Source organism: Staurois parvus, unplaced genomic scaffold (genome assembly GCF_062004578.1).
Source record: "Staurois parvus isolate SC_StPar_1 unplaced genomic scaffold, SC_StPar_1.0 ptg000315l, whole genome shotgun sequence".
NCBI lineage: Eukaryota > Metazoa > Chordata > Amphibia > Anura > Ranidae > Staurois > Staurois parvus.
The window spans coordinates 1392894-1418512 of NW_028318111.1; the positions used below are offsets into that span (position 1 = coordinate 1392894).

The window sequence follows — 25619 nt, forward strand, 5'->3', positions numbered from 1 at the left end:
GTGACCCTTGACCAGGGTAGTGCACTTCTATTACATCCTGCGGGTTTGGTGCTCTTTAACACAGCGCATCACACCAGGGGCGGACTGACAACTCATGGGGCCTCCGGGCAATAGGGGATCATGGGGCCCCCGTGTCCTTGTCCACACTCAAAAAAAAGCCTATAAAAGGTACCAGGGGCATTTCATGGGGCCCCCTACTGACCCTGGGCCCTCGGACAGTGCCCGAGTGCTCGAATGGTCACTCCGCCCCTGCATCACACCCACCAGATATGATAGAACTCTATGGAAAAGTGCAGCTAACCCGCAAAAAACTGGAGGTACACTGCGCTGCATTCTTGTTGTGGGTAAACAGCAGTGCATCAATGGGAAAGCAGCCTAACGGGGGGCTCAGGACAGTAAGGGCTTGTTTACATTTGTGGTTTGGGGGGGTTAGTTGAGACTTTTTTTACCACACACCCAACCACTGGTGTAGCGTCAAGGGACACAATGATGACCCTGCCCGTGCTCCAGGGGCCCGTGTGGCCTCCCTGTCACATTCTGTTTTACGCTTGCACAAGAGAGGCAGCATATACAGGAACTGATCCTCTCCATTTTCCTCCTGCAACCTCTAAAATCCGGCTTCTTCTCCTCCCACCGGCATTTAGTGGCTGCAGGAGGAAAATGCTCATTATGTTATTCAAAATAAAAATCTGTAATTCTGAACCATTTCATTTCATTGTGACCTGCGACACAAAAGGTGTCTTCAAAAGGTGGAGCACCCCTGCTTTATGCTAAGGTCAATGACAGTATTGTCACAGCAGGGGCACTGCCAGGGGCCACAGCGGAAGGCCACTGCACCAGATTCTGATTGCTCCAGTTTTAGTAAATCAACCCCAAAGTTTTGTTTGGAGTTGAGCTAAAAAAAAAATGCTCAGCTGGATCACCCATAGGCAATGCTTTTTGAAAGACATGAGTACATTTCTGGTATGTTTACCACCCTTATCCTCTCCAGCCTCCAACTCCCCTATTAGGGTTCATGTACACTGCAGCTGATAAACTGACGTTCCGGAGCTTTTCTGCATTTTTTTCAGCAGCCCCTGAACTCTCCCTAATGTTCTCCTATGTGCCCATGTACACATCGTCATTTACAGTCGTTTACAGTCGTTTACAGGCAGTTGAGTTTACAGTCGTTTTTCTGAATGTACCAAACTTGCGTTCAGGAGTAGATTTTATCAGCGTTTCAAACGCCAAACGCTTGTAAACGCGGCTAACCGCGTTTATAAGTGTTTGCGTTTAGAAGTGTGTTTTAACTGTTCCATGTCCAGATGCTGTTTGGAGCCTTTTTTCATCATCAGAAATGCATGCAAAGCATTTTCCATGTATTCAAATGGACCCGGTACACCAGCGCAGTCAGTTCCAGGTTTCGTGTGAAGGAATAAATGGTAGAACGTGCCGCATTATGCTCATGATGGGATCCATAGTGAATACAACCAGAAAAGACAGGTCATCTCAACACATACTGCTCTCTCTGCTTCTGCTCTCTCTATTTCTCTCACAAAGTCTGAAATAGTAATTTTTTTACTGGTTTTCAGTGCATTCTGGGCATTTTGGAAGGTCTCCTGAGGTTATCTTTAAAAAATGCTTCTAAACGCAAAAACGTGGCTAAACAGACGTTTTTTAACCTACGTTTTCCAGCAGTCAGTTTCCATCGTTCATAAGTGTTTTACAAATGTCCCGTGTACATGAGCCCTTAACCTCCCTGGCAGTATTCCCGAGTGTAGCTCGGGGTAAAGTTTCAGTACCAGAAGCGGTAATTCCGAGCTACACTCGGGCTTACCATGCGGCGCTGCTCCGGGATCTGTGCTTCTCTTACCCTGTCCTGCGCTCCCGCGATGTCCCTCCTGCAGTGTCCCCTATAATGTCCTCCGGCGGATGCCGGCATCTGTCTTCTGGGTTCCATTCCCTGCGACGTCACAACGTACGGGGACGAAACTGGTGGGAAATTTGAAAATTACAAAAAGTGACATTCACTAAATTCACTAAAATCACATAGTATAACATTCTTGTATCAAACCATTTCACATATATTTTGTCCCGAGTGCTTTGTCCGGCGCCCTGCCTGCATTTTTACTGTTCTTTCTGCCTGGAAACTGAGAAACGTCCATGGCGTCCAAAAAGCGTCCCTTTAGGTCAAAAGCGGTTTTAGACCGGCTAGAGAACAGCGATAGTAAATCAGAACCACTTGCAGAATTGAGTGATAATGATTCGTGGGGGAAATTCCTCATCAGACACTGAAAACGATTCTGCGACTTTGCTCAGCGATGTGCGAACTTGGCGCTCTATTTCACATTTCAGTGTTTTTGGTTTGATTATATTATTGAATTAAATGTATTATTATTATTTATGATTATTTATTAAAATATAATTTATGATTTCGTGTTTCAAATTTTAACATACCCGGGATGTTTACTAGACTCTTGTTCGGACAGATTTCAGTGAGTTATTCCTAAAAATTACAGGACCACAATAAAAAAATACATATTTCCATGCAAAACAATGTACCGCTTTGAGCACAGAAATATGGACATAATCAGACCGCTAGGGAGGTTAAAGCGGATTTCCACTCACCCTGTCAAAAATTAAAAGTCAGCAGCTACAAAAACTGTTGCTGCTGACTTTTAAAAAACAGCCACTTACCTGTCCCCCGGTCCCGTAGTGTGTCCCCCGCAGCCCGTTTCACCAGCCGTCTTGTATTCTAGTGGTCCATCCTCAGTGTGGGCACCCGGCTGTGCAGCTTGTGGCTTCACAGCCGGGTACCCATTGTGCATGTGCAAGTAGCGCTGCGCTTCATGCATGGTCCTGTAGTCTTCTGGGACCCGTTACGTGTCCCAAAAGACTACAGGGAGGGAGGGAGGACACCTTACGCTTCCGATCGCGATCAGACCAGAAGTGGGAGCGGGTACCTGTCAAATTTGGGTATCCGCCCCCCCAAAGGTGCCAATCCTTAATGGGGAGCGGGGGAGCAATCCTTAAAGCGGAACTTCCCCTTTTGGGTGGAGCTCCGCTTTAAAGTTGAGCTACGTTTACCATTCGGGTCCCCTTTTACCTGCTCAGCTGGATTCTGATTGGTCCCTGCTGACAGCACAGAAGTCTCCCTTGTTCCCAGTTTGTGAAGATGAGATCCAGCACTCTTCCAGTCTCCTCACCGCCCAGCCCCTGGAAGGAATCTCTTCCCATTATGAAGAAGATGATGCAAGATTGTTTAGTTAAATGTTCCGTGCATTGGAGCCCCGTGCTTGAGAGGTGTCAGATCTCGGGCGTGACCGCACTTTTTGACACGCTTTTCTGCAAATTAGAAACATCCACATTTCCCTGCCAGGTCTGCTCTGCGGCTACAATAAACTTTGTTTTATGGCAGTAGAGGGAACGCAGAGCTGGATTTTTTTAGGAATTTTTTTCCCGTTCTTATCACACGCAGCAGCTGGCTATGGGGGGGGTTACTAAAACTGGTGCACCCAGAATCTGGTGCAGCTGTGCATGGCAGCCAATCAACTTCTCACTTCAGTTTGTTCAGTAAAGCTTTGGCAATAAAACCTGGAAGCTGATTGGTCTCTGTGCACAGCTGCACCAGAGTTTGCAGATTCTACAGTTTTAGTAAATTGGGAGCGATTGGTTTCATCACATCCCAGCGATGAGCCAATTATTTCCGATTTTGGTAAATCGAGAACCTAAAGAGAACCTACCATAAGCAAACAAAATGCCTGTCTCCGCTAACCTCTTCTTCTGAAAAAAGCAATTTGCTTGGCTGTCATGCTGATCCCTTGGATTCAGGATTTAAAAAAAATAAATAAATTTATATATATATATATATATATATCACATTCATACATACACATACTAGGGACAATTTAGACAGGAGCCAATTAACATACCAGCATGTCTTTCGAGTGTGGGAGGAAGCCGGAGTATCTAGAGAAAACCCACACAGGCACAGGGAGTACATGTAAACTCCAGGCAGGTGGTGCTCTGTGGTTGGGATTTGAACCAACAACCTGAGTACTGCCAGGCGGAGGTGATAACCATTTAGCCTCTGTGCTAACCGTGTATATATATATATATATATATATATATATATTTTTTTTTTTTTTTTGCATCTATTTATATATGTGTGTGTTTAAAAACTGTGCTGCATGTATACAATTTGTTAAGGGAAAACCTACATTTTTAGATAAAAATATTTAGGCTGCTTTTGCCAGCCTTTGATTAAATCCAGCCTTTCGGATTGCACAGTTGCACAGTTGCACCAGCGCCTGTCCTGGACTGAAATGGCTTACTCTGATTTCACTGCACACTGTGAGCGTGCATTAGAAGCTGCAACAAGTCAGACAGAGCCCGCCTTATTACCTGACTGGAGCATCGTCTTGCACTTTCCTCTCCAGCCTGACCGTTCCTTGCCCGCCCCTTTCATTCATTGGATTTTAGTTCTTTCAATCATGAAGGCTAGTGGTACCTAGGGTGGTCTGCATGCAAAGAGCCAAATTAGACAGGAGCCAATTAAACTGCCAGCATGTCTTTGAAGTGCAGGAGGAAGCTGGAGTACCCAGCGGAAACCCACACGGGCACAGGGAGAACATGCAAACTCCATGCAGATAGAAACCTGTCCAGGATGTAAACCGAGGACCAGGGGCGGACTGATAACTCATGGGGCACCCGGGCAATAGGGGATCATGGGGCCCCTGTGTCCTTGCCCAAACTCAAAAAAGCCTATGAAAAAGGTACCAGGGGCATCTCATGGGGCTCCCTACTGACCCCGGGCCCTCGGGCAGTGCCCGAGTTTCCAAATGGTCAGTCCGCCCCTGCCGAGGACACCAGTGCTGCATGGGGGGGTCAGAAAGAAACCCCCCCCCCAGAATTACCCCTTTTTGGAAAGCAGACATAGTGGTCTCATTCTGGTATTGAGATGATTACCCGTTGCTGTAGATCAGGGGTGTCAAACTCTATTTCATGGCGGGCCATATCGGCATTATGGTTGCCCTCAAAGGGCCGGTTGTATCTGTAAGACTAGATGTCCAGAGCACCTCCCCCCCATTACATCAGATGTCAAGAATGCCACACCCTCCCTAACATCACTGTGCATCCCCTTTGGCGGCAGAGCTGGAAAGCAGAAGGTGCAGGGTCTGGAGGAGGACCAGAGGAGGAGTGGAGTCAGTTACCAGAGTCTGCTGAATGCTGAGATCAAGGGAGGCAGAGATGAGGGGGTGCTGCAGCTGCACAGAGAGGTGCAGGACAAGGGTGGACTGACCATTTGTAAATTCGGGCACTGCCCGAGGGCCCGGGGTCAGTAGGGGGCCCCATGAGATGCGCCTGGTACTTTTTTCATAGGCATTTTTGAATTTGGGCAAGGACACAGGGGCCCCATGATCCCCTATTGCCCGGGGGCCCCATGAGTTGTCAGTCCACCCCTGGTGCAGGATGTGGCAGAGGAGATCTATCCTCCTCTGCTGCCGACTGCTGAGAAACCTGCAGGAGAGGTGCAATGGCCACATGAAACGGCTTGGAAGGCCGAATTCCTCCCACGGGCCCTGTGTTGGACTCCTGTGCTGTAGAGTGCGCTGTCAGGAAAGTATTAATACAAACTTGTAAAGTTACAGAAAGTTCTAGCTAAGTTGCTCCAATGAATCCTAATGAATAACCAAGCTTGTCCTTCAGCACAGTTCCCCTGGGTAGCGCATAGAAATGTGCGATTCGTGTTCACAAATCTAAAATTCTGACAAATTTTTCGTTGTTTGGAAATTCAGATGTATCCGGATTCCGAATCACAATAGTAACGAAACTAAATTCGTCCGAAACAACGGAATTTGATTCAGATTTGGAAACGAATATGAAATGTAAACCTATTGCAGTTCTTAAATGTGAAAAATTCAGCAGCCACATTCGAATCCCCCACAAAATTGAATTTTGAATGCTGATTCAAATTTAGCGAATTTGGTCTAATTGAATTCAATCTTACCAAATACTGAGAATCCAAAACCGAATAAACAGATTTAACTGAACCAAATTAGTTAAAGTGGTAGTAAATGTCGCTGTAAAATGTTCTTTTTAGGGTCCCCCAGGTGGGTGATGCCATAATGTGTTAGTATGTACGGCATATTAGTACATTGTGCAGACCTACCTGTCAAATGGTACCCTCCATTGCTGTGGTGGGATCAGTGGTGTCCCTAGGTGGGTGCGGAGGGTGACACCTATCACACAGGGTGACACCAAAGTTAAGAAAGAGCAGAAATTATATTTGGGCTGGTCGGCCGGACCCTCTCCACGAGCTTTTGCAAGGCAGTGGTGCCAAATTCTGGATTGATCATTGCTCCCCAATCCGCAGATCCAATCCATCTTGCGGGGATCGTTGGCTTGCAACCTATACGGGGTTAACTGATCTTGCAACACCGGCCCGGGGGGGGGGGGGTTAGGGCTGTTTGGGGGGTTGGGGGGGGTGCGATGGGGATACAGGGAGGGGAAGAGCCAGCCAGGCTGTGTGCATGACAGGGACCGCCCACCTCTGGAGGGGTGACACCACATGTTCCCGCACCAGGTGACACCAACCCTAGTGACACCCCTGGCTGGGATGAATCCGGAGGGCCCCGACACTTCCCTCTTCGCCCCGTCTTCCTTCCTTGTCCCCTGCCTTCAGCCTTTTGATTTTTTTTAAAAATTAACTTTTCTTCCACTTTAACAAATCGAAACAAAACAATTTTTTTCATTCTGCACATGTCTAGTAGCACAGCAATTTATTGGTAAGCAATTCTGCCTTGTAGCGCTGGTGCCCTCAGTCCCGATCCCAGCCAGGACACTGTCTGCATGGAGTTTGTATGGATCACAGGAGGAAGCAATTCCTCGGTCTCCTCTCCCTCAGTCATTAGACTGCAGTTTTGCAGCAAGTCACAAAGTGAGAGGTAGCAGCAGGGGCCAATCAGTGGTTAGCACTTTTGCCTTGGAGCACCGGGGTTCTTGGTTCGAATCCTAGCCAGGGCTCTGTCTGCATGGAGTTTTTATGGATCACGTGGAGTTTGTATGGATCCTCTCCCTCAATCATCAGACTGCAACTTTGTAGCAAGTCACAAAGTGAGAGGCAGCAGCATGGGCCAATCAGTGATTAGCGCTTTTGCCTTAGAGCACCAGGGTCCTTGGTTCAGATCCTGGTGAGGGTTTTGTCTGCATGGAGTTTGTATGGATCATATGGAGTTTATATGGATCCTCTCCCTCAATCATCAGACTGCAACTTTGTAGCAAGTCACAAATTGAGAGGTAGCAGCAGGGGCCAATCAGTGGTTAGCACTTTTGCCTTGGAGCACCGGGGTTCTTGGTTCGAATCCTAGCCAGGGCTCTGTCTGCATGGAGTTTTTATGGATCACGTGGAGTTTGTATGGATCCTCTCCCTCAATCATCAGACTGCAACTTTGTAGCAAGTCACAAATTGAGAGGTAGCAGCAGGGGCCAATCAGTGGTTAGCAATTTTGCCTTGGAGCTCCAAGGTCCTTGGTTCAGATCCTGGCCAGGGCTCTGTCTGTATGGAGTTTGTATGGATCATATGGAGTTTGTATAGATTCTCTCCCTCAGTCATCAGGCTGCAACTTTATAGCAAGTCAAAAATTGAGAGGTAGCAGCAGGGGCCAATCAGTGGTTAGTGCTTTTGCCTTGGAGCACCAGGGTTCTTGGTTCAGATCCTGGTCAGGGCTCTGTCTGCATGGAGTTTGTGTGGATCCTCTACCTCAATCATCAGACTGCAACTTTTTAGCAAGTCACAGAGTGAGAGGCAGCAGCAGGGGCCAATCAGTTGTTAGCACTTTTGCCTTGGAGCACCGGGGTCCTTGGTTCAGATCCTGGTCAGGGCTCTGTCTGCCTGGAGTTTGTATGATCTACCTTTGCCTGTGCGGGTTTCCTCTGGGTACACTGGGATTTTCCCACACTACAGAGACATGTTGCTAGGATAATTGTCTCCTGTCTAGATTGGCCCTAGTATGTGAGATGCGGACATTAGATTGTAAGCTCTTTGACGGCAGAGACTAACCTGAATGTATGGTTTATAGAGCACTGTGTAAATCGTAGGCACTATGTAATAAATATATAGTTCCACTTTCAGCCAGGCCCAGCGCACGATGCTGGCCCAGGCGCACAAAGCAGATGGAGGTCCGTGGAAGGGAGGCGCGGAGGTGTGAAACAGGACGCCGTTTAGCTTTAACAGCCTCCTAACACGTAGGAAAGACACGTATTTGTGTTTCTTCGCTAATGGCTCGGAGTGCCTCCGGGGATGGCCATTCCCCTGGTTATCCCTCCGCTATCCCGGTACAAAGAGCGCTCGTGGGGTCTTCAAGCCTAATGAGAAGCGACAAGGCCTTCTCAATATTTCATCCCCTTTTCCCACTTCTTCGCCATCAGCCCAGCCGTGCGTGTGGATCGCCGATGAATTATTTGTGCCGCGGATATTTATATACACGCTTTACATGGATGCGACACGCCTGTGATCTCAGCCCGGGTCTTCTTAGGACCTGAGGACATGCTGCCTGCCTATTGTGTAATGGCCGCTTCTGGCGGCTAAAGGAGCACTCCGCCACAATTACAGTTTTAGAGAAAGTACCACTCTGTGTATCAGCTCTCTTTTATGGCGCACCTGTGGAGATTTACATTTTTGTATCTGTGTGTGGTCACCATTCCTTGTAGGGAACAGCAGAGCAGGTTTACGGCCCTGGGCTGCAGAGTATCCCAAGGCTTCCTGAGGTTCATCATGTGGGTATTCCAGGAGGCTGCGGGCGACAAGTACATCATTCGTGCCTAGGCGAACATCCAGGGGGTGCCACAAAAAGTTTTTAAAAAATTAAATGTAAAAATATTGGTAGGGTAGGGGTGAAATGACAGAAAGCAGGAAGGAGAAGGTCCGCCTTAATGCTGAAATAAAGGCAGATGTTATAAAAAAATAAAAATGATAAATGCAGTTATATGTTCAACTCAGGGGCGGACTGACAACTTATTGGGGCCCCCGGGCAATAGGGGATCACGGGGCCCCTGTGTCCTTGCCCACACTCAAAAAAAGCCTATAAAAGGTACCAGGGGCATTTCATGGGGCCCCCTACTGACCCTCGGCCCTCGGGCAGTGCCCGAGTTCTCAAATGGTCAGTCCACCTCTGGTTCAACTTGCCCTCCGCCCTATAGCAGAAGTACTGCTACAGGGTGGCACGGCTGCGCAAAATCACGTATATATACATGACTTGCATTTCCGGGTGCCCTACCCGTGCTGCTATTGGCTGCTGGGGATGTCAATCACTGAGTTCCGGCTGGGAATCAGTGATTGTCGGTAGGGCTGAGAGGGGAGAGATCCGTGTGTAAACATAGACATGCTGCTTTGTATCTCTCTGCACAGCATGTCTCCCTAGTAAAACAGCACACAGTTAACCCTTTGATCGCCCCTCATGTTAACCCCTTCCTGCCCAGTGCCATTAGTACAGTGTCAGTGCTTTTTATTAGCAGTGATCACTGTATTGGTGTCACTGGGGATGTCAGTGGCAGTTAGTCAGTTCCCCCCCCCCGTGTCAGAATGCCCGCCGCAGTCGCTGATCACTGCCATTACTAGTATAAAAAAACATAAAAATTCCAGTGTATACAGTATACCGCCATTTGTAAACGCTATAACTTTCACGTCAACCAATTAATTTCCACGTTTTGGGATTTTTGTTTTAGCAAAGTCATGGCGCAGAATACATTTTGGCCTAAATTTATGATGAAATTAGATTTTTGTAAATTTTTTACTAGACATGTTTTATAGCAAAAAGTCAAAAATATAGTTTTTTTTCAAATTGGTCTGTCTTTTTTTGTATAGCGCAAAAAATAAAAACTGCAGAGGTGATCAAATACCACCAAAAGAAAACTCTATTTGTGGGAAAAAAGGACATAAATTTCATTTATGTACAGCGTTGCATGACCGTGCAATTTTCAGTAAATGTAACGTAGTGCCGTATCACAAAAAATGGCCTGGTCAGGAAGGGGGGTAAATCCTCTGGAGGGCAAGTGGTTAAAAAATGAGGGTTATTTACTGAAACCGCATGGTGCAAAATCTGGTGCAGCTCTGCATAGAGACCAATCAGCTTCCACGTTTTATCGTCAAAGTTTGAAAAAGCTGAAGCAGGGGCGGACTGACAACTCATGGGGCCCCCGGGCAATAGGGGATCATGGGGCCCCTGTGTCCTCACCCACACTCAAACCACAACCAAAAAAGCCTATGAAAGGTACCAGGGGCATCTCACGGGGCCCCCTACTGATCCCAGGCCCTGTGAGATGCCCGAGTGCCCAAATGGTCAGTTCACCCCTGAGCTGAAGTAAGAAGCTGATTGGCTCCCATGCACAGCTGCACCAGATTCTGAGTGCTCCAGTTTTGGTACATCCCCCCCCCAGTGTATTTTAACTGCAAGCCATGTGAGTACTGGGATTTGGATTGGTGTAACCTTCCTGTCATCCTCTGCACAGCAGAGCTCAGACTGGGAAAGGGGGTGGGGCAGTCAGGTGTGTTGTAGGGCTCAGGAGCTGGCAATGTACATTGTGATGGGAGGGATGAATCACCACTGTCCATTCACGTGTTGGGACAAGTATGCTGATTCATTGATTCACTGATCCTGGCTGCTAAATCTTTATACAATAAACAATTAATTTCTGGTCATTGTGCCACGCTATAGTCCTTGTCACGTACCAGCATGAGGAACCCAGGATGACGAGGGTGGCCTCTTGCACAATTCCTGTCTGATCAGCACCTAAAGTCAAGATGGACCTGCAAGGAGAGTGGAAGGGCACAACTGCCTGGGTGCCGATGCGGGTGACTAGAACTCGGGGACTCTGGTATCAGGTAGGCAGGCATACAGCCGATAATGCACTGAGGCAGGACTGCTGTTAGAAACTACGTGGCCCCTACAGCCAACTTGACAGCTCCCCCCCCCCCCAAAAAAAAAAACAAACCCACAGCTTACTATGCTTCAATTATGAATGAACACAGTGAGCGATCAGTCATTGTGTTCATTCAGGAAAGGAAGGGGTTGGTAAATGTAACATATTTACCGGACACTCCCCCCCACTCTCCATCCTAAAGGATCCTTATTGTGTGCTTGCAGAGGAGAGGAGGGAAGCCGACACCACTGCAGGGATGGGGGCACACAGGGGGGGGGGTCTGGGCAGCAAGGGGAAAGGTATGGTGCACAGGGTGGGTGATGGGTGCGGCAGGGGGGCAGTTACTGGAACCGATCCCCTGTATGGTTTTCTCTGCAGCAGCTGAAAGCCAGCTGTAGGGAGAGGAGAAGAAGCCGGCTTTCAGCTGCTGCAGAGAGAGCCATACATGGGATTGGTTCCAGTAATTGCACTCCTGCCGTGCCGATTGCCTTCCCTGCCCACATCCAATTCACCAACCTGCCTGGGCCCCCCTGCTGTCCTGGGCCCTGTACAGGAGGACTGGTGGTACCGTCTTGTCCATGGACCTGCACTGAGGATACACCAAGTTCATAATGAGCAGAGTCGGGTCACAAGTCGAGGTCAATAGCAGTTGAACAGCGAAGATCTCTAGGGAGGCCTAGATTTGTAAGTGTATAGCTGGTAATGCACTGAAGATAAACCAAGTTTAGAAGTCAGGTAACAAGCCGAAGCCGGTAGCAGGTGAACAGTGACGATGACAAGGGTGGCCTCTTGCACAATTACCATTGGAGCACCCCTTGAAGTTAAAGTGGTTGTAAACCTGAGAAATGAAATATGAATAAAGCCTATCCCTCTATAATGTATCTGCATAAGTTGCTTTTGAAAGGTTTTCCTGACACCAAGAGGTAAAAAGTTGATAGGGGAGGAAACTCCAGCACACAGCCTGTGATTGAAAACCTCAGCTTCTATGTACTGTGGGAGGGGGGGGGGTGTCACTTCCCTCCAATCAGCTTTCACTGAGCTCTGCAGAGTGTAACTTTGGCCTCTGTTTTCTGAAAGCTCAGAGAAGCTGTATAGATTCTGAACTTTGAATGGCTGTATACGAGAGAAGACTGCCGATACGCAGGTACAACTTATGCAGAAGGATTTGTTTGATCTCTGTATATCAACTGTAGCCAGTCATTTCACTGAGTATATGTGAGAGTTTACAACCACTATATGACAGGGCCTGCAAGGGCAATGGGGGGGCACAGGTGTCTGGGCGCCGGAACTGGTGACTAGAAGGTGTGCTGGTATGAGATGTTCAGGAGTACAGTTGATAATACACCCAGGATACTTCAAGTTCAGATATGAGCAAAGTCAGGTCACAAATCTGGGTCGGTATCAGGCGAACAGTGAAGCACCAAACCGTAGGCAGAATCAAAGTCAGGAACAAGCAGAGGTTGGTAGGCAGAGAAGTACCAAGTCAATATGCAGAATGTTGGTCAAAAGTCAAGGCTAAGGTTGGTGAAGGAAGTCATGAGTAGACCAAGGAAATCCAATAGCAGGTCAGATGGAAGCTGGGTCAGCAACGAAGGTCAGGCACAAGTTCCGAATCCGGATTTAGGGGAACACAAACTAAAAGGCCATTCGGCATTAAGCCCGGGCAAAAACACAGGTATGAATAGCCCGCTTAGTGTCAATGACTTTGGTGGACATGCATACGCTGGTGCAAAGTTGCCCACCTAGTCATACTTCTATGTACAGAAACCTACATGCTTATGCCAATGGACACGAGTTTGATGACTGGGACGATGTCCTTATATCTGTCTATCACACTTAAGACCCGAAGAAGTGGTAGAACTTTGAGACCCGAAATTATGTGACTGTCCTGTGTTTTCTAATTGTGATTCACCAAATAATTGTTAGACCTTTTATTTGGCACCCCCTGCATGTGATTGATGTGTACTATGTACACATCAATCACATGCTGGGGCAGGGAGGTGTTTAGACTGTATTGTTTAACTGCAGTAGAGAAAAGCTGCCAGGACATTCCCCACAACGGAGCTGCACTACATAAAGGAACAGGGATGCTCATGACATCATTAACCTGACATGGCCACATAGTCATTGACCTAATATGGCATTGTGGCCATACCAGGTCAATGGCCTATGGCTATAATAGGTCACAAGATCTTGTGTCCATAGTAATTCAATGGTTTATGGCTATATTAGGTCACATGGCCATGTGGCCATATTAGATCAATTGCCTATGCTTATATTAGGTAACGTGACCATGTGGCCATATTGGATCAATTGCCTATGGTTATATTAGGTAACGTGACCATGTGGCCATATTGGATCAATTGCCTATGGTTATATTAGGTAACGTGACCATGTGGCCATATTAGGTCAACGGATTATGGCTATACCAGGTCACATGGTCTTGTGTCCATAAGGCTTATGGCTATATTAGGTCTCCTTGCCTTATGTTCATATTAGGTCAATGGCCTATGGCTATATTGGGTCACATGACCATGTGGCCATATTAGCTCAAAGGCTTATGGCTATTTTAGGTCACATGCGTTGTGTCCATATTTAGTCAGTGGCCTGTGGTAATATTAAAGGTCACATGGCCATGTGGCCATATTAAGTCAATGGGGTATGGCTATATTGGGTAACATGACCATGTGGCCATATCAGGTTAATGGCCTACGGCTATACTAAGTCACATGACCATGTGGCCATATCAGGTTAATGGCTTACGGCTATACTAAGTCACATGACCATGTGGCCATATCAGGTTAATGGCCTATGGCTATACTAAGTCACATCACCATGTGGCCAGATTATATCAATGGCCTATGGCCATACTAGGTCTCTTGGCCATGTGGCCATATTAGGTCAATGGCTTATTGCTATACCAGGGTACATGGCCATGTGGCCATATCAGGTTAATGGCTTACGGCTATACTAAGTCACATGACCATGTGGCCATATCAGGTTAATGGCCTATGGCTATACTAAGTCACATGGCCATGTGGCCAGAATATATCAATGGCCTATGGCCATACTAGGTCTCTTGGCCATGTGGCCATATTAGGTCAATGGCTTATTGCTATACCAGGGTACATGGCCATGTGGCCATATTTGGTCAGTGGCCTATGACTATGCTAGCTCACATGGCCATGTGGCCATATTGGGTCAATGGCCTATGGCTATACTAGCTCATGTGGCCATATTGGGTCAATGGCCTATGGCTATACTAGCTCACGTGGCCATATTGGGTCAATGGCTTATGGCTAAAGTAGGTCTCAAGGCATAAGTCTTTATGCATGTGCAGCTGCAGGGCAAGCAATACCCTGGCTGAAGGTGATTGGGAGGCATTGGGCGGGAGTGACAGCTTCCTCCCAGGTTCGATCAGAATCCATGTTCGGACTGAAACCAAGCTCACCCCTACTCTCTAATAGGACTCTGTAAATCTTAGGACTGGCCGGACTGAATTACAAATCCTTTTGCAGGCAAAACTTCTCCCATTCATGTATGTTGCATGCCTATATAGCTGTTTGCCTGGAGTTCATCTTTAAACCCATCGCACATGAGGATATTTTTTCTTCCGGCACACAGAAGGTGCATAGAGGGACTGGAACAAGTTGGGATACGTGGCTGGTGTTCAGCCGAGGCAGGTATACTCTCAGCCGAGGTGGAGTCTGGAGAGTGGGGGTGGTGAAGGTGATGGATAGGGGAGACATGTTTGGGCCGGCACCCGCTGGAATTGTGAGGAAGGAAAACGGCGAAGGTCTTGGCTCTCCCTCCAATCACTTTGCACAGAAAGGTTGGTAAACAGACTCGATAAAGAGGATTAATGTAAAGAATGTATTCTAAAGAGCTGCCAGAATTTGAAAAAACAACAAATTCTGCTCTGCCTGCCATCCAACGGTGAAATGAGAAGATCCCCAGCCACGCTCAGCTGTCCCGAAATAGAAACAGCTCAACATTCTGCCAATCCGTCGCAGATACCGCAGAAAATGACAGTCAGGAGAATATGTTGAAACTTGAAAAATAACTGATAAAATCTACTGACTTGGAGGCAGGTAGAGGGCACAGGTGGTGGCTGAAAACATAAAGGTACTTCATTTGGTGGCCAGAAAAATAGAATCCCACCATTGGCCGTCGGCCACTAACGTTTGGTGAATCAGTAAGGTTTCTAAAGGTCAAAAAGATTTGCAATTCCGGCATTCATTTATAAATCAGTTTACTCATTTTGGGACTCGTTGTTAACCTCTTTCTGTCCACATAATGCATATGTGCAGTGGTAAAGAGGGTGTACTTTGACACATATGCCGCACATATGTGTCCATGGTTGGCCGAGGTTTCTGTTCTGAGAGCATGCTCCCAGCATAGTGACCACTCTATCAAAGACTGTTCACAGTCTCTAGTAATGATTGGGAACTGGTGGGACTAGCTCCCAATAATGTAAGGGAGAATGTCACCAGCACACCAAGGATCACCAATATGGGTCCATAACAGGGGCGGACTGACCATTTGGAAACTCGGGCACCGCCGTCAGTTGGGGGCCCCATGAGATGCCCAGGTACCTTTTTCCTAGGCTTTTTTGAGTTTGGGCAAGGACACAGGGGCCCCATGATCCCTTATTGCCAGGGGCCCCATGAGTTGTCAGTCCACCCCTGGTCCCTAAGTTTTATTGAATGATCACATAGTTACAGCAAGGCAACGATTCGGAGTCTCGCAGGACCCCTACATCAGGCATGTAACGATGAAGGGGTCCTGAGAGATTCCGAAACATTGCCTTGTTGTAACTATGCGATCATTCAATAAAACTTTTGGACCCGTATTGGTGATCCTCGGTGTGCCGGTGACATTCTTACTTGCTGATTCTGTTCGGTTCCAGCTGACGGTCGCTGCAGCACCCACTTATACACACCGCCATTTTTAACGCAGGAACGTGTGCGTTTGGATTGTACTCTAGCTCCCAATCATGTGACCACTATGACAGCAGTGCTTCCTGGGAGCATCAACACAGTCAATGGGATGCTGGGGCTGGGTGGGAAGGGATTAACATAAGAATTCTAGCCTATAATATATATATTTTTTTTTCTCAGTTGTTAGGGCTTGTTCAAAGGGGGGGGGGGGTAAAAATAGGCATATGACCTGTGGTCAGGGGCGGACTGACCATTTGGAAACTCGGGCACTGCCCGAGGGCCCGGGTTCAGTAGGGGGCCCCATGAGATGCCCCTGCTACCTTTTTCATAGGCTTTTTTGAGTTTGGGCAAGGACACAGGGGCCCCATGATCCCCTATTGCCAGGGGCCCCATGAGTTGTCAGTCCGCCCCTGCCTGTGGTTAAGCTGCAACGAATGCCTGATGAAGTTTTACATATTCCACAGCAATGATGCTGTGCTTTGCATCCGTGCCACAAGTTTGGCAAGTGAATGGGGCCACGGCACTTCCGCCCTGCAGCCAGGCTTTTCAGGGTTAAAAGAGGTGGTGAAGAGATGACATATTCCCACTCAGCTGTCTGCCAACCTTGCTCTGAAAAGAAACCTGTTATGGATCACTTTTCAAAGGGACAGCAAAGGCTGCTGCATGTGTGAATGAGCCTTTAAAAAAGAAAAAAAACACAAACATAATCAAAAAGAACCTCACGAGCAATAAATGTGCTATACCAATAAAAAATACTACATACTACCGAAAGCAGCTCACTCTAGTCACATACTCATCACATGTGCATCAATACAAAACATATAAAAATACAGTTCAACCCTTCCTTATAATAAATTATATATTTTTATATTATAATATATATATATATATATATATATATATATATTTATATTAAATTTTATATTATATAAATATATATTTATTATAAGGCAGCGCTGCGGTGTATTTTTATATGTTTTACAAAAGAAGAAACGTTCTTACTGTTACATATATCAGATGTTCTAATATATCATATTCCTACCTCTATTAATATCCTCAACTGCACCGACCAATGAAAGTTCCATTATAGTCAAATATAAAATGATTGCTCCCATTCAGTTGATGCAGATTTTTGCAGTGGGATGTGGATTATTTTGCAAAGCGTTTCCCAGATCATAAATCTGCTTCATTAGGAGATTCAAAAGGTGTGTCTACATTATTATATCATAATTGACATTGGTAACACATATTAATCATTTACAAATATTTGTATTCATATTATCTATATTTTAATTAGTCATTTACAAATATTTTGTAAATGATTAACCTTTGGTATCTCCAGATGAAGCAGATTTATGATCTGGGAAAGAAATTGAGAATTATCCGCATCCCACTACAATTGGCATCGTTTGAATGGAAACAATCATCTTATATTTGGTAATAAAGGATTGTTTCATCTCCAGTGCAGTGAGTAGTTGAAGGTATTAAAGTGGAATGTCACACCCTGTGATTTTTTTTTTCTTTTTAAATTCCCCCCCGTAACCCGTTTCTAGGTTTGTCTTCACGATAACAAATCCAGCGTTGTCTTGCTGAAAGCTACCACACTCTGGGTCCCACACTACCATCTTCATTTCCGACATTGGGAGCCAGCTGCCTCCTCTGGGTTCTTGAAGGTTGTTCCTGATGGCTTGTGGTGGTGCATGAGCAGTGTTCCCCCGAAGCCTCCTGTGATGCGTGATGTTAGGATTTCAAATTAAAAACCTTCTGTAAAGTGAATTAATTCACCATCCCCTAATATCTATCTATCTATCTATCTATCTATCTATCTATCCATCCATTCAGTCGTATCCGACCCTTGGCGATTGCATGGACCGTCACTCGTAAGCGACTTTTTCCATGAATTCTCTTAGCAATTATTTTACAGGGTAGGTTATCCCCTAATATAGACCTATACCAGGGGTGTCCAAACTTTTTTCAAAGAGGGCCAGATTGGATGAAGTGAACATGGTGGAGGGCCGAACATTTTTCCGAACATTCTTTAAACCATTACAATTAAATGCAAATAAATTATTTTAGGCCAAGTTAATTGCAAAGGACATACTTTTCATTTCATAACATTAAGATCAACTGACAGCTGAGTTTTCACAATGTATTGAAGATAAATTTAAAAAAAACTTACCTGCACTAATGTGAAGGGTGAAAAAGGTAGCTGGAGCTGAAGTCTCTGCTCGGCAGCCGGGAGGGGAAGAGAAACACACTTCACGCTGGAAGCCCGGCCCTGACGCCACCGCCCTCTGCCGCTCCCAGCGCGGCGCAGTCACGCATGCGCACTGCTCTCAAGCAGAAGACTGTCTGCCACAGAAGGGAGGGCTGTGCGACAGCCGCATTTACACAGACCAGGGAGAACGCGCCGCAGTCAGGCATGCGCACTGCCCTCTGCTCTCAAGCAGAAGACTGTCTGCCATAGAAGGAAGGGCCGTGGGAGGGCCACATTACACAGAGCAGGGAGGGCTGTTGGAGGGCCGTATTAAACCGACCCCCGGGCCGTAAATGGCCCGCCGGCCGGACTTTGGACATGCCTGATCTATACAATACCAAAGGTCTCTAGTCAACAATCAAGAAGACTAGGGAAATGTGGATTCTTAATGTGCCAGCACAACAGTATCATAATTCACTGGTTACTTTATTGGTACATTACAATAGAATTAAAAACCATATGATCCAAATCGCCAATTCAGAATGGTAGTATGGTAGATAGGAATTTCCATAAACAAGATGGTAGCTTCAGTGATAATATAGTCACTAGCAGGCATCTTAAATCATCTGAATCACCACTCTTGAATTGTTATGATAGTGTAGAATTATCCCCTAGAAATTAATTGAAATGATAGTTTACTAGTATCCTCTATTTTCAGTCAGTAAAATGTGTTTACTGATAGACTCCAACCACTCTTCAGCATCCTTGACATTGTTTCAGTTATCAGCCCAGAGATGAGGCAGGAGACAACAGAGCTTCCATAAAGGGACTTACAACATGCTGTAAGTACTGTGCTGAAGAGTTTTCTCTGAATAACAGCACACCCACATTGTCCAGAGCTCTTCTCCTAACCAACAGGGGATAGGCACAGAAAAGCATGCCTCTCAATGTCTTACAGTGATCTTAAAGCAGGGTTGGTTCAAGCAACAGTTATTCTGGGTGTCCGGTTTAGGCGATATGATCATTTGTATGTTATAACCTTTCCCAGCTTCATTGACCAGAAATAACATATAGTTTGTTATATACAGTGCTCAGTACAAAGGAGTACACCCCTTTTGAAAAGTAAGATTTTAATCAATATCTCAATGAACACAAGAACAATTTACAACATTTTGACAAAACTGAGTTTAATAGAACATTTATTTAGCTCATTACATGAAAGTAAGGTTAATAATATAATTTAGATTCCAAAATCTTCAGTTTTACTCAAATTAGTTCATGTAAAAATAAATACGCCCCACAACAAAAACTACTATATCCAGTATTTTGTATGACCTCCATGATTTGTAAGGACAGCTCCAAGTCTTCCGGGCATGGAATGAACAAGTTGGTGACATATTGCAACATTGATCTTTTTTTATTCTTCAAGAACAACCTCTTTTAGAGCCTGGATGATGCGTGGAGAGTGATGCTCAACTTGTATCTTCAGAATTCCCCATAGGTGTTGGATTGGGTTCAGATCAGGAGACATACTTGGCCACTGAATCACTCTCACCCTGTTCTTCTTCAGAAATGCAACAGTGGCCTTAGATGTGTGTTTTGGATCATTGTCATGCATGACCAAGGTCACGGAGTAATGGTAACATCTTGTCTTTTGATATAGAGCAGTACATCTGTGAATTCATGATACCATCAACGAAATGCAGCTCCCCGACACCAGCAGCAATCATGCAGCCCACCAGAAGGACACTGCCGCCACCATGTTTCACTGTAGGCACCATGCATTTTTCTTTGTACTCCTCACCTTTGCGACACCATACAGTTTTGAATCCATCAGTTCCAAAAACATTTATCTTGTTCTGATCACTCCAGAGTACAGAGTCCCAGTAGTCTTCTTCTTTTTTAGCATGGGTCCTGGCAAATTCTAGGCGGCCTTTTTTGTGCATGGGCTTTAGGAGAGGCTTCCTTCATGGATGACACCCATGCATACCATTCCTCTGCAGTGCACACCAGGGGTTAAAATTTTGAGTCCAGACCTACTAGCCGGTCACAAAACTTACTCGCCACCAGTTGCCCCACCCAACCTTGCCCAGGTCTGCCCTGTACTCCATTATAGTGATATGACATGTATACAGTAATGTATATCCCCCTCCCCTGTACTCCATTATAGTGATATGACATGTATACAGTAATGTATATCCCCCTCCCCTGTACTCCATTATAGTGATATGAAATGTATACAGTAATGTATATCCCCCCTCCCCTGTACTCCATTATAGTGATATGAAATGTATACAGTAATGTATATCCCCCCTCCCCTGTACTCCATTATAGTGATATGAAATGTATACAGTAATGTATATCCCCCCTCCCTTGTACTCCATTATAGTGATAGGACGTGTATACAGTAATGTATATCCCCCCTCCCCTGTACTCCATTATAGTGATATGACCTGTATACAGTAATGTATATCCCCCTCCCCTGTACTCCATTATAGTGATATGACATGTATACAGTAATGTATATCCCCCTCCCCTGTTCTCCATTATAGTGATATGACATGTATACAGTAATGTATATCCCCCTCCCCTGTACTCCATTATAGTGATATGACATGTATACAGTAATGTATATCCCCCTCCCCTGTTCTCCATTATAGTGATATGACATGTATACAGTAATGTATATCCCCCTCCCCTGTACTCCATTATAGTGATAGGACATGTATACAGTAATGTATATCCCCCCTCCCCTGTACTCCATTATAGTGATATGACATGTATACAGTAATGTATATCCCCCCTCCCCTGTACTCCATTATAGTGATATGACCTGTATACAGTAATGTATATCCCCCTCCCCTGTACTCCATTATAGTGATAGGACATGTATACAGTAATGTATATCCCCCCTCCCCTGTACTCCATTATAGTGATATGACGTGTATACAGTAATGTATATCCCCCTCCCCTGTACTCCATTATAGTGATATGACGTGTATACAGTAATGTATATCCCCCCTCCCCTGTACTCCATTATAGTGATATGACATGTATACAGTAATGTATATCCCCCCTCCCCTGTACTCCATTATAGTGATATGACATGTATACAGTAATGTATATCCCCCTCCCCTGTACTCCATTATAGTGATATGACATGTATACAGTAATGTATATCCCCCTCCCCTGTACTCCATTATAGTGATATGACATGTATATCCCCCTCCCCTGTACTCCATTATAGTGATATGACCTGTATACAGTAATGTATATCCCCCCTCCCCTGTACTCCATGATAGTGATATGACATGTATACAGTAATGTATATCCCCCCTCCCCTGTACTCCATGATAGTGATATGACATGTATACAGTAATGTATATCCCCCTCCCCTGTACTCCATTATAGTGATAGGACATGTATACAGTAATGTATATCCCCCCTCCCCTGTACTCCATTATAGTGATATGAAATGTATACAGTAATGTATATCCCCCCTCCCCTGTACTCCATTATAGTGATATGACGTGTATACAGTAATGTATATCCCCCTCCCCTGTACTCCATTATAGTGATATGACATGTATACAGTAATGTATATCCCCCCTCCCCTGTACTCCATTATAGTGATATGACATGTATACAGTAATGTATATCCCCCTCCCCTGTACTCCATTATAGTGATATGATGTGTATACAGTAATGTATATCCCCCCTCCCCTGTACTCCATTATAGTGATATGACATGTATACAGTAATGTATATCCCAGCTCCCCTGTACTCCAATATAGTGATATGACATGTTGTATGCAGTACTTACTGTCCCCCGCGGCGGTGGAGAGCATGTCTCCTCTCAGCGGAGGAGAGCGGACCTCTCCTGCACTTTTCCCCTCGACGGCGCTGCCGCAGAAACCAGAAACTGGAAGTTGTAAACCAGAACTCGGCTTCACAATGAGGCTTGGAGCGCAGGTGCAGTCGCTCCAAGCTTCATCTGTGCTCAGCGCCGCTCGCCGCCCGCCACAGAGGAATTTCTCCTCGCATTTTTCAAGCCCTGGTGTACGCCATATATTTTGTCATGGGAAACAATCACCCCAGTTTGATTTTCTACTTCTTTAGCTAACTGCAGTGAACTTGTATGGCGATTTTCTTCAGCCTTTCTCATCAGAAGACGCTCCTGTCGAGATCTTATCTTCCATGGACGGCCTGGACGGCTCTGTGAGATGGTGGCAGTTCCAGCTTTGTTACATTTTTGTATCCCTTTTGCTACAGTATTTTGACTGATAAGTAAAGCTTTGTTGATCTTCACCTTTCTTGTGTAAAGAAATTATTTTCTTTCTCAGGCCTCAGGTGACATTTCTCTTCCATGTGGTGCCATTGCTGACAGCATGAAATGGGAAGGGTTTTTCTTCCTTAAATAACTCCTTTTTATAATTAACTGTCTGCTGGACATCTGTTTAATGAATAATTAGACTCACCTGTAGTCGAATTCTTGTTAATTAGGATTTTGTTATCTAAAATTTAGCTTTGTTCCTAAAACTTTCATTGGGGTGTATTTATTTTTGCAACATGCTCTTGAATGAATTTGTTAGGAAAAATACTTTTTTGTGTGTGCAAATTAACAAATCTTGTTTGCAATCAATGGCCCACATTTGTGAGAGTATTTTGTAGTGTAGTGTTCCATAGAAAATGTTGATTCTGACAGGAAAGTAAAGGTTTTCTGACAAATCTGTTGGGGTGGACTCATCTATGCTAAGCACTGTATGCCATTCATGTTTAATGAGAAACTTTTGAGATTGAAATGTTTGTCCTTCTTGCTCCCTGCAGGATTCCGGGAGAGTGCCTATGCCTATGCTATTGCCGCAGCTGGAGTGGTCCATGCGGTGTCCAACGCTTGTGCCATGGGCAAGCTGAAGTCGTGCAGTTGTGATGAGAAGAGGAGAGGGGATGAAGATGCGTTCAGGGCTAAGCTGCATAGGCTGCAGATGGAAGCAATGAATCGTGGGAAGGGAATGGTCCACGGTGTAATGGAACACATGCCGGCAGAGATCCCAGGGCCACAGGACTCCTGGGAATGGGGAGGCTGCAGCCCTGATGTGGAATATGGGGAAAAGTTTTCCAAAGAGTTCTTGGATTCCCGAGAACTTTACAGGGACATACATGCCCGCATGAGGCTCCATAATAACAGAGTGGGAAGGCAGGTGAGTACACGCAGCTTTTTTGTTAATTACCGAATTTGCACAAGTCTTTCTAAGGGTATCCAAAAGGTCATACATGGGCCCATGCCGTGGCCAAGAGGGTTAGAGTGGTGAAGCCATTATCTGATATCTTCTAACTCTTGGGGACTCTATTGGTGAGGTCTCTGCACTGAGTTCCTGTGCCCATTTTGAGAGGTTTTCACCATCCTTGCTGATTTTTTTATTTATTTAATAATAAGGAGAACATAACAGGAGAAGCTGGAACACACAATGGAACACGCAAAAACATCCAAACCAGGAACAAAGTCAGGAATTATGGCAGGGGGATCTTGCTGCTGGAGTATCCAAGACATAAAGGGGTTTATTTACTAAAGCTGGAGAGTCCAAAATCAGACTCCCTTCTGCATAGAAACCAATCAGCTTCTAACCTCAGCTTGTTCAATGAAGCTTTGGCAATGAACCCTGGAAGCTGATTGGTTTCTATGCAGAAGGGAGTCTGATTTTGGACTCTCCAGCTTTAGTAAATAAACCCCAAAAAGTCTAGGCACTACTCGATTAAGATATTGGTAATGGGTAATCTGACCTTTGATGATAATGGCAGAGTAAACAGGTGGGACTGCAAGAGCAGAGGGTCTTCTTAAAGGGCGTCACAAAACGTTTTGTAGCTTAAGTAAAGTAGAGCCATAGTTGTTCATAAACCATATGGGAAGGTTCCTGGATCAGTGCATTAAAAAGCTTGCAGTGGGGTTCTAGACCAGGAATTCTAGCCAAGGAACCTTTTCTCAAAGGTAATCACATCTTGTAAATGGTTCGTGTCCAGAGTCAGCTTGCACGTTACCTCTTGCCTACACATGTTGCGCACCTCTACCTAGGTTGTCAGGCTGACATTGTGTTATGTGTGTAGGAATGTGTAATTATAATAAGGTCAATAGCTTTTCGGCCCTGTCAAGTCAGTTTACCATAATTGTTGACTAAAGATAATGTGTTGTTTTTGTCTACAGAGATTGAGTCTGCATATGTGTTACCTGTTAATTATCGTAAAAAAAAAAAAAAAAAAAAAGCTCATAGACATTTTCAATTGGAATTCTATATTAGGATAGAGCGCCGCAGAATTTGTTTATGTCCAGTGGTCAATCCTGTTGGGGGCTGAGTGTTCTATGTATATAGTGTAATAGAACTGTATTATGATCATGTCCAGTGGTCGGCCATGTTGGGGGAGTAGTGTTCTATGTATAGAGTGTAATAGAACTGTATTATGATCATGTCCAGTAGTCGGCCATGTTGGGGGTGTAGTGTTCTATGTATAGCGTGTAATAGATTATTATTATACAGGATTTATATAGCGCCAACAGTTTGTGCAGCACTTTACAATATAATAGATTGTATTATGATGAGGTACAGTGGTTGGCCTTGTTGGGGGTGTAGTGTTCTATGTATAGAGTGTAATAAAATTGCAGTATGATCTTGTCTAGTGGTCGGTCATGTTGGGGGTGTAGTGTTCTATGTATAGAGTGTAATAGAATTGTATTATGATCTTGTCTAGTGGTCGGTCATGTTGGAGGTGTAGTGTTCTATGTATAGAGTGTAATAGAATTGTAGTATGGTCATGTCCAGTGGTCGGTCATGTTGGGGGTGTAGTGTTCCATGTATAGAGTGTAATAGAATTGTAGTATGATCTTGTCTAGTGGTCGGTTATATTGGGGGTGTAGTGTTCTATGTATAGAGTGTAATAGAATTGTATTATGATCCTGTCCAGTGGTCGGCCATGTTGGGGGTGTAGTGTTCTATGTATAGAGTGTAATAGAATTGTATTATGGTCATGTCCAGTGGTCGGCCATGTTGGGGGTGTAGTGTTCTATGTATAGAGTGTAATAGAATTGTATTATGGTCATGTCCAGTGGTCGGCCATGTTGGGGGTGTAGTGTTCTATGTAGAGTGTAATAGAATTGTATTATGGTCATGTCCAGTGGTCGGTCATGTTGGAGGTGTAGTGTTCTACGTATAGAGTGTAATAGAATTGTATTATGATCCTGTCCAGTGGTCGGCCATGTTGGGGGTGTAGTGTTCTATGTATAGAGTGTAATAGAATTGTATTATGGTCATGTCCAGTGGTCGGCCATGTTGGGGGTGTAGTGTTCTACGTATAGAGTGTAATAGAATTGTATTATGGTCATGTCCAGTGGTCGGCCATGTTGGGGGTGTAGTGTTCTACGTATAGAGTGTAATAGAATTGTATTATGGTCATGTCCAGTGGTCGGCAATGTTGGGGGTGTAGTGTTCTATGTATAGAGTGTACGAGAATTGCATTATGATCATGTCTGCTGGCTGGGCTATGTAGTGGCATGATTTTTTATGTATCTGAGTGTAGAAGAATTGTATAATGTG

General features: G+C 45.2%; 1 protein-coding gene across 1 annotated transcript in view; it reads left to right on the forward strand.

The window, feature by feature from the left end:
- WNT10A (Wnt family member 10A) overlaps positions 1–25619 on the forward strand; it is a 128902-nt gene that overhangs the window by 61969 nt on the left and 41314 nt on the right. The window contains exon 3 of the mRNA XM_089683576.1: positions 22864–23237. Within this exon, the coding sequence (XP_089539702.1) occupies positions 22864–23237 (374 nt within the window). The remainder of the gene's footprint in view (positions 1–22863; positions 23238–25619) is intronic.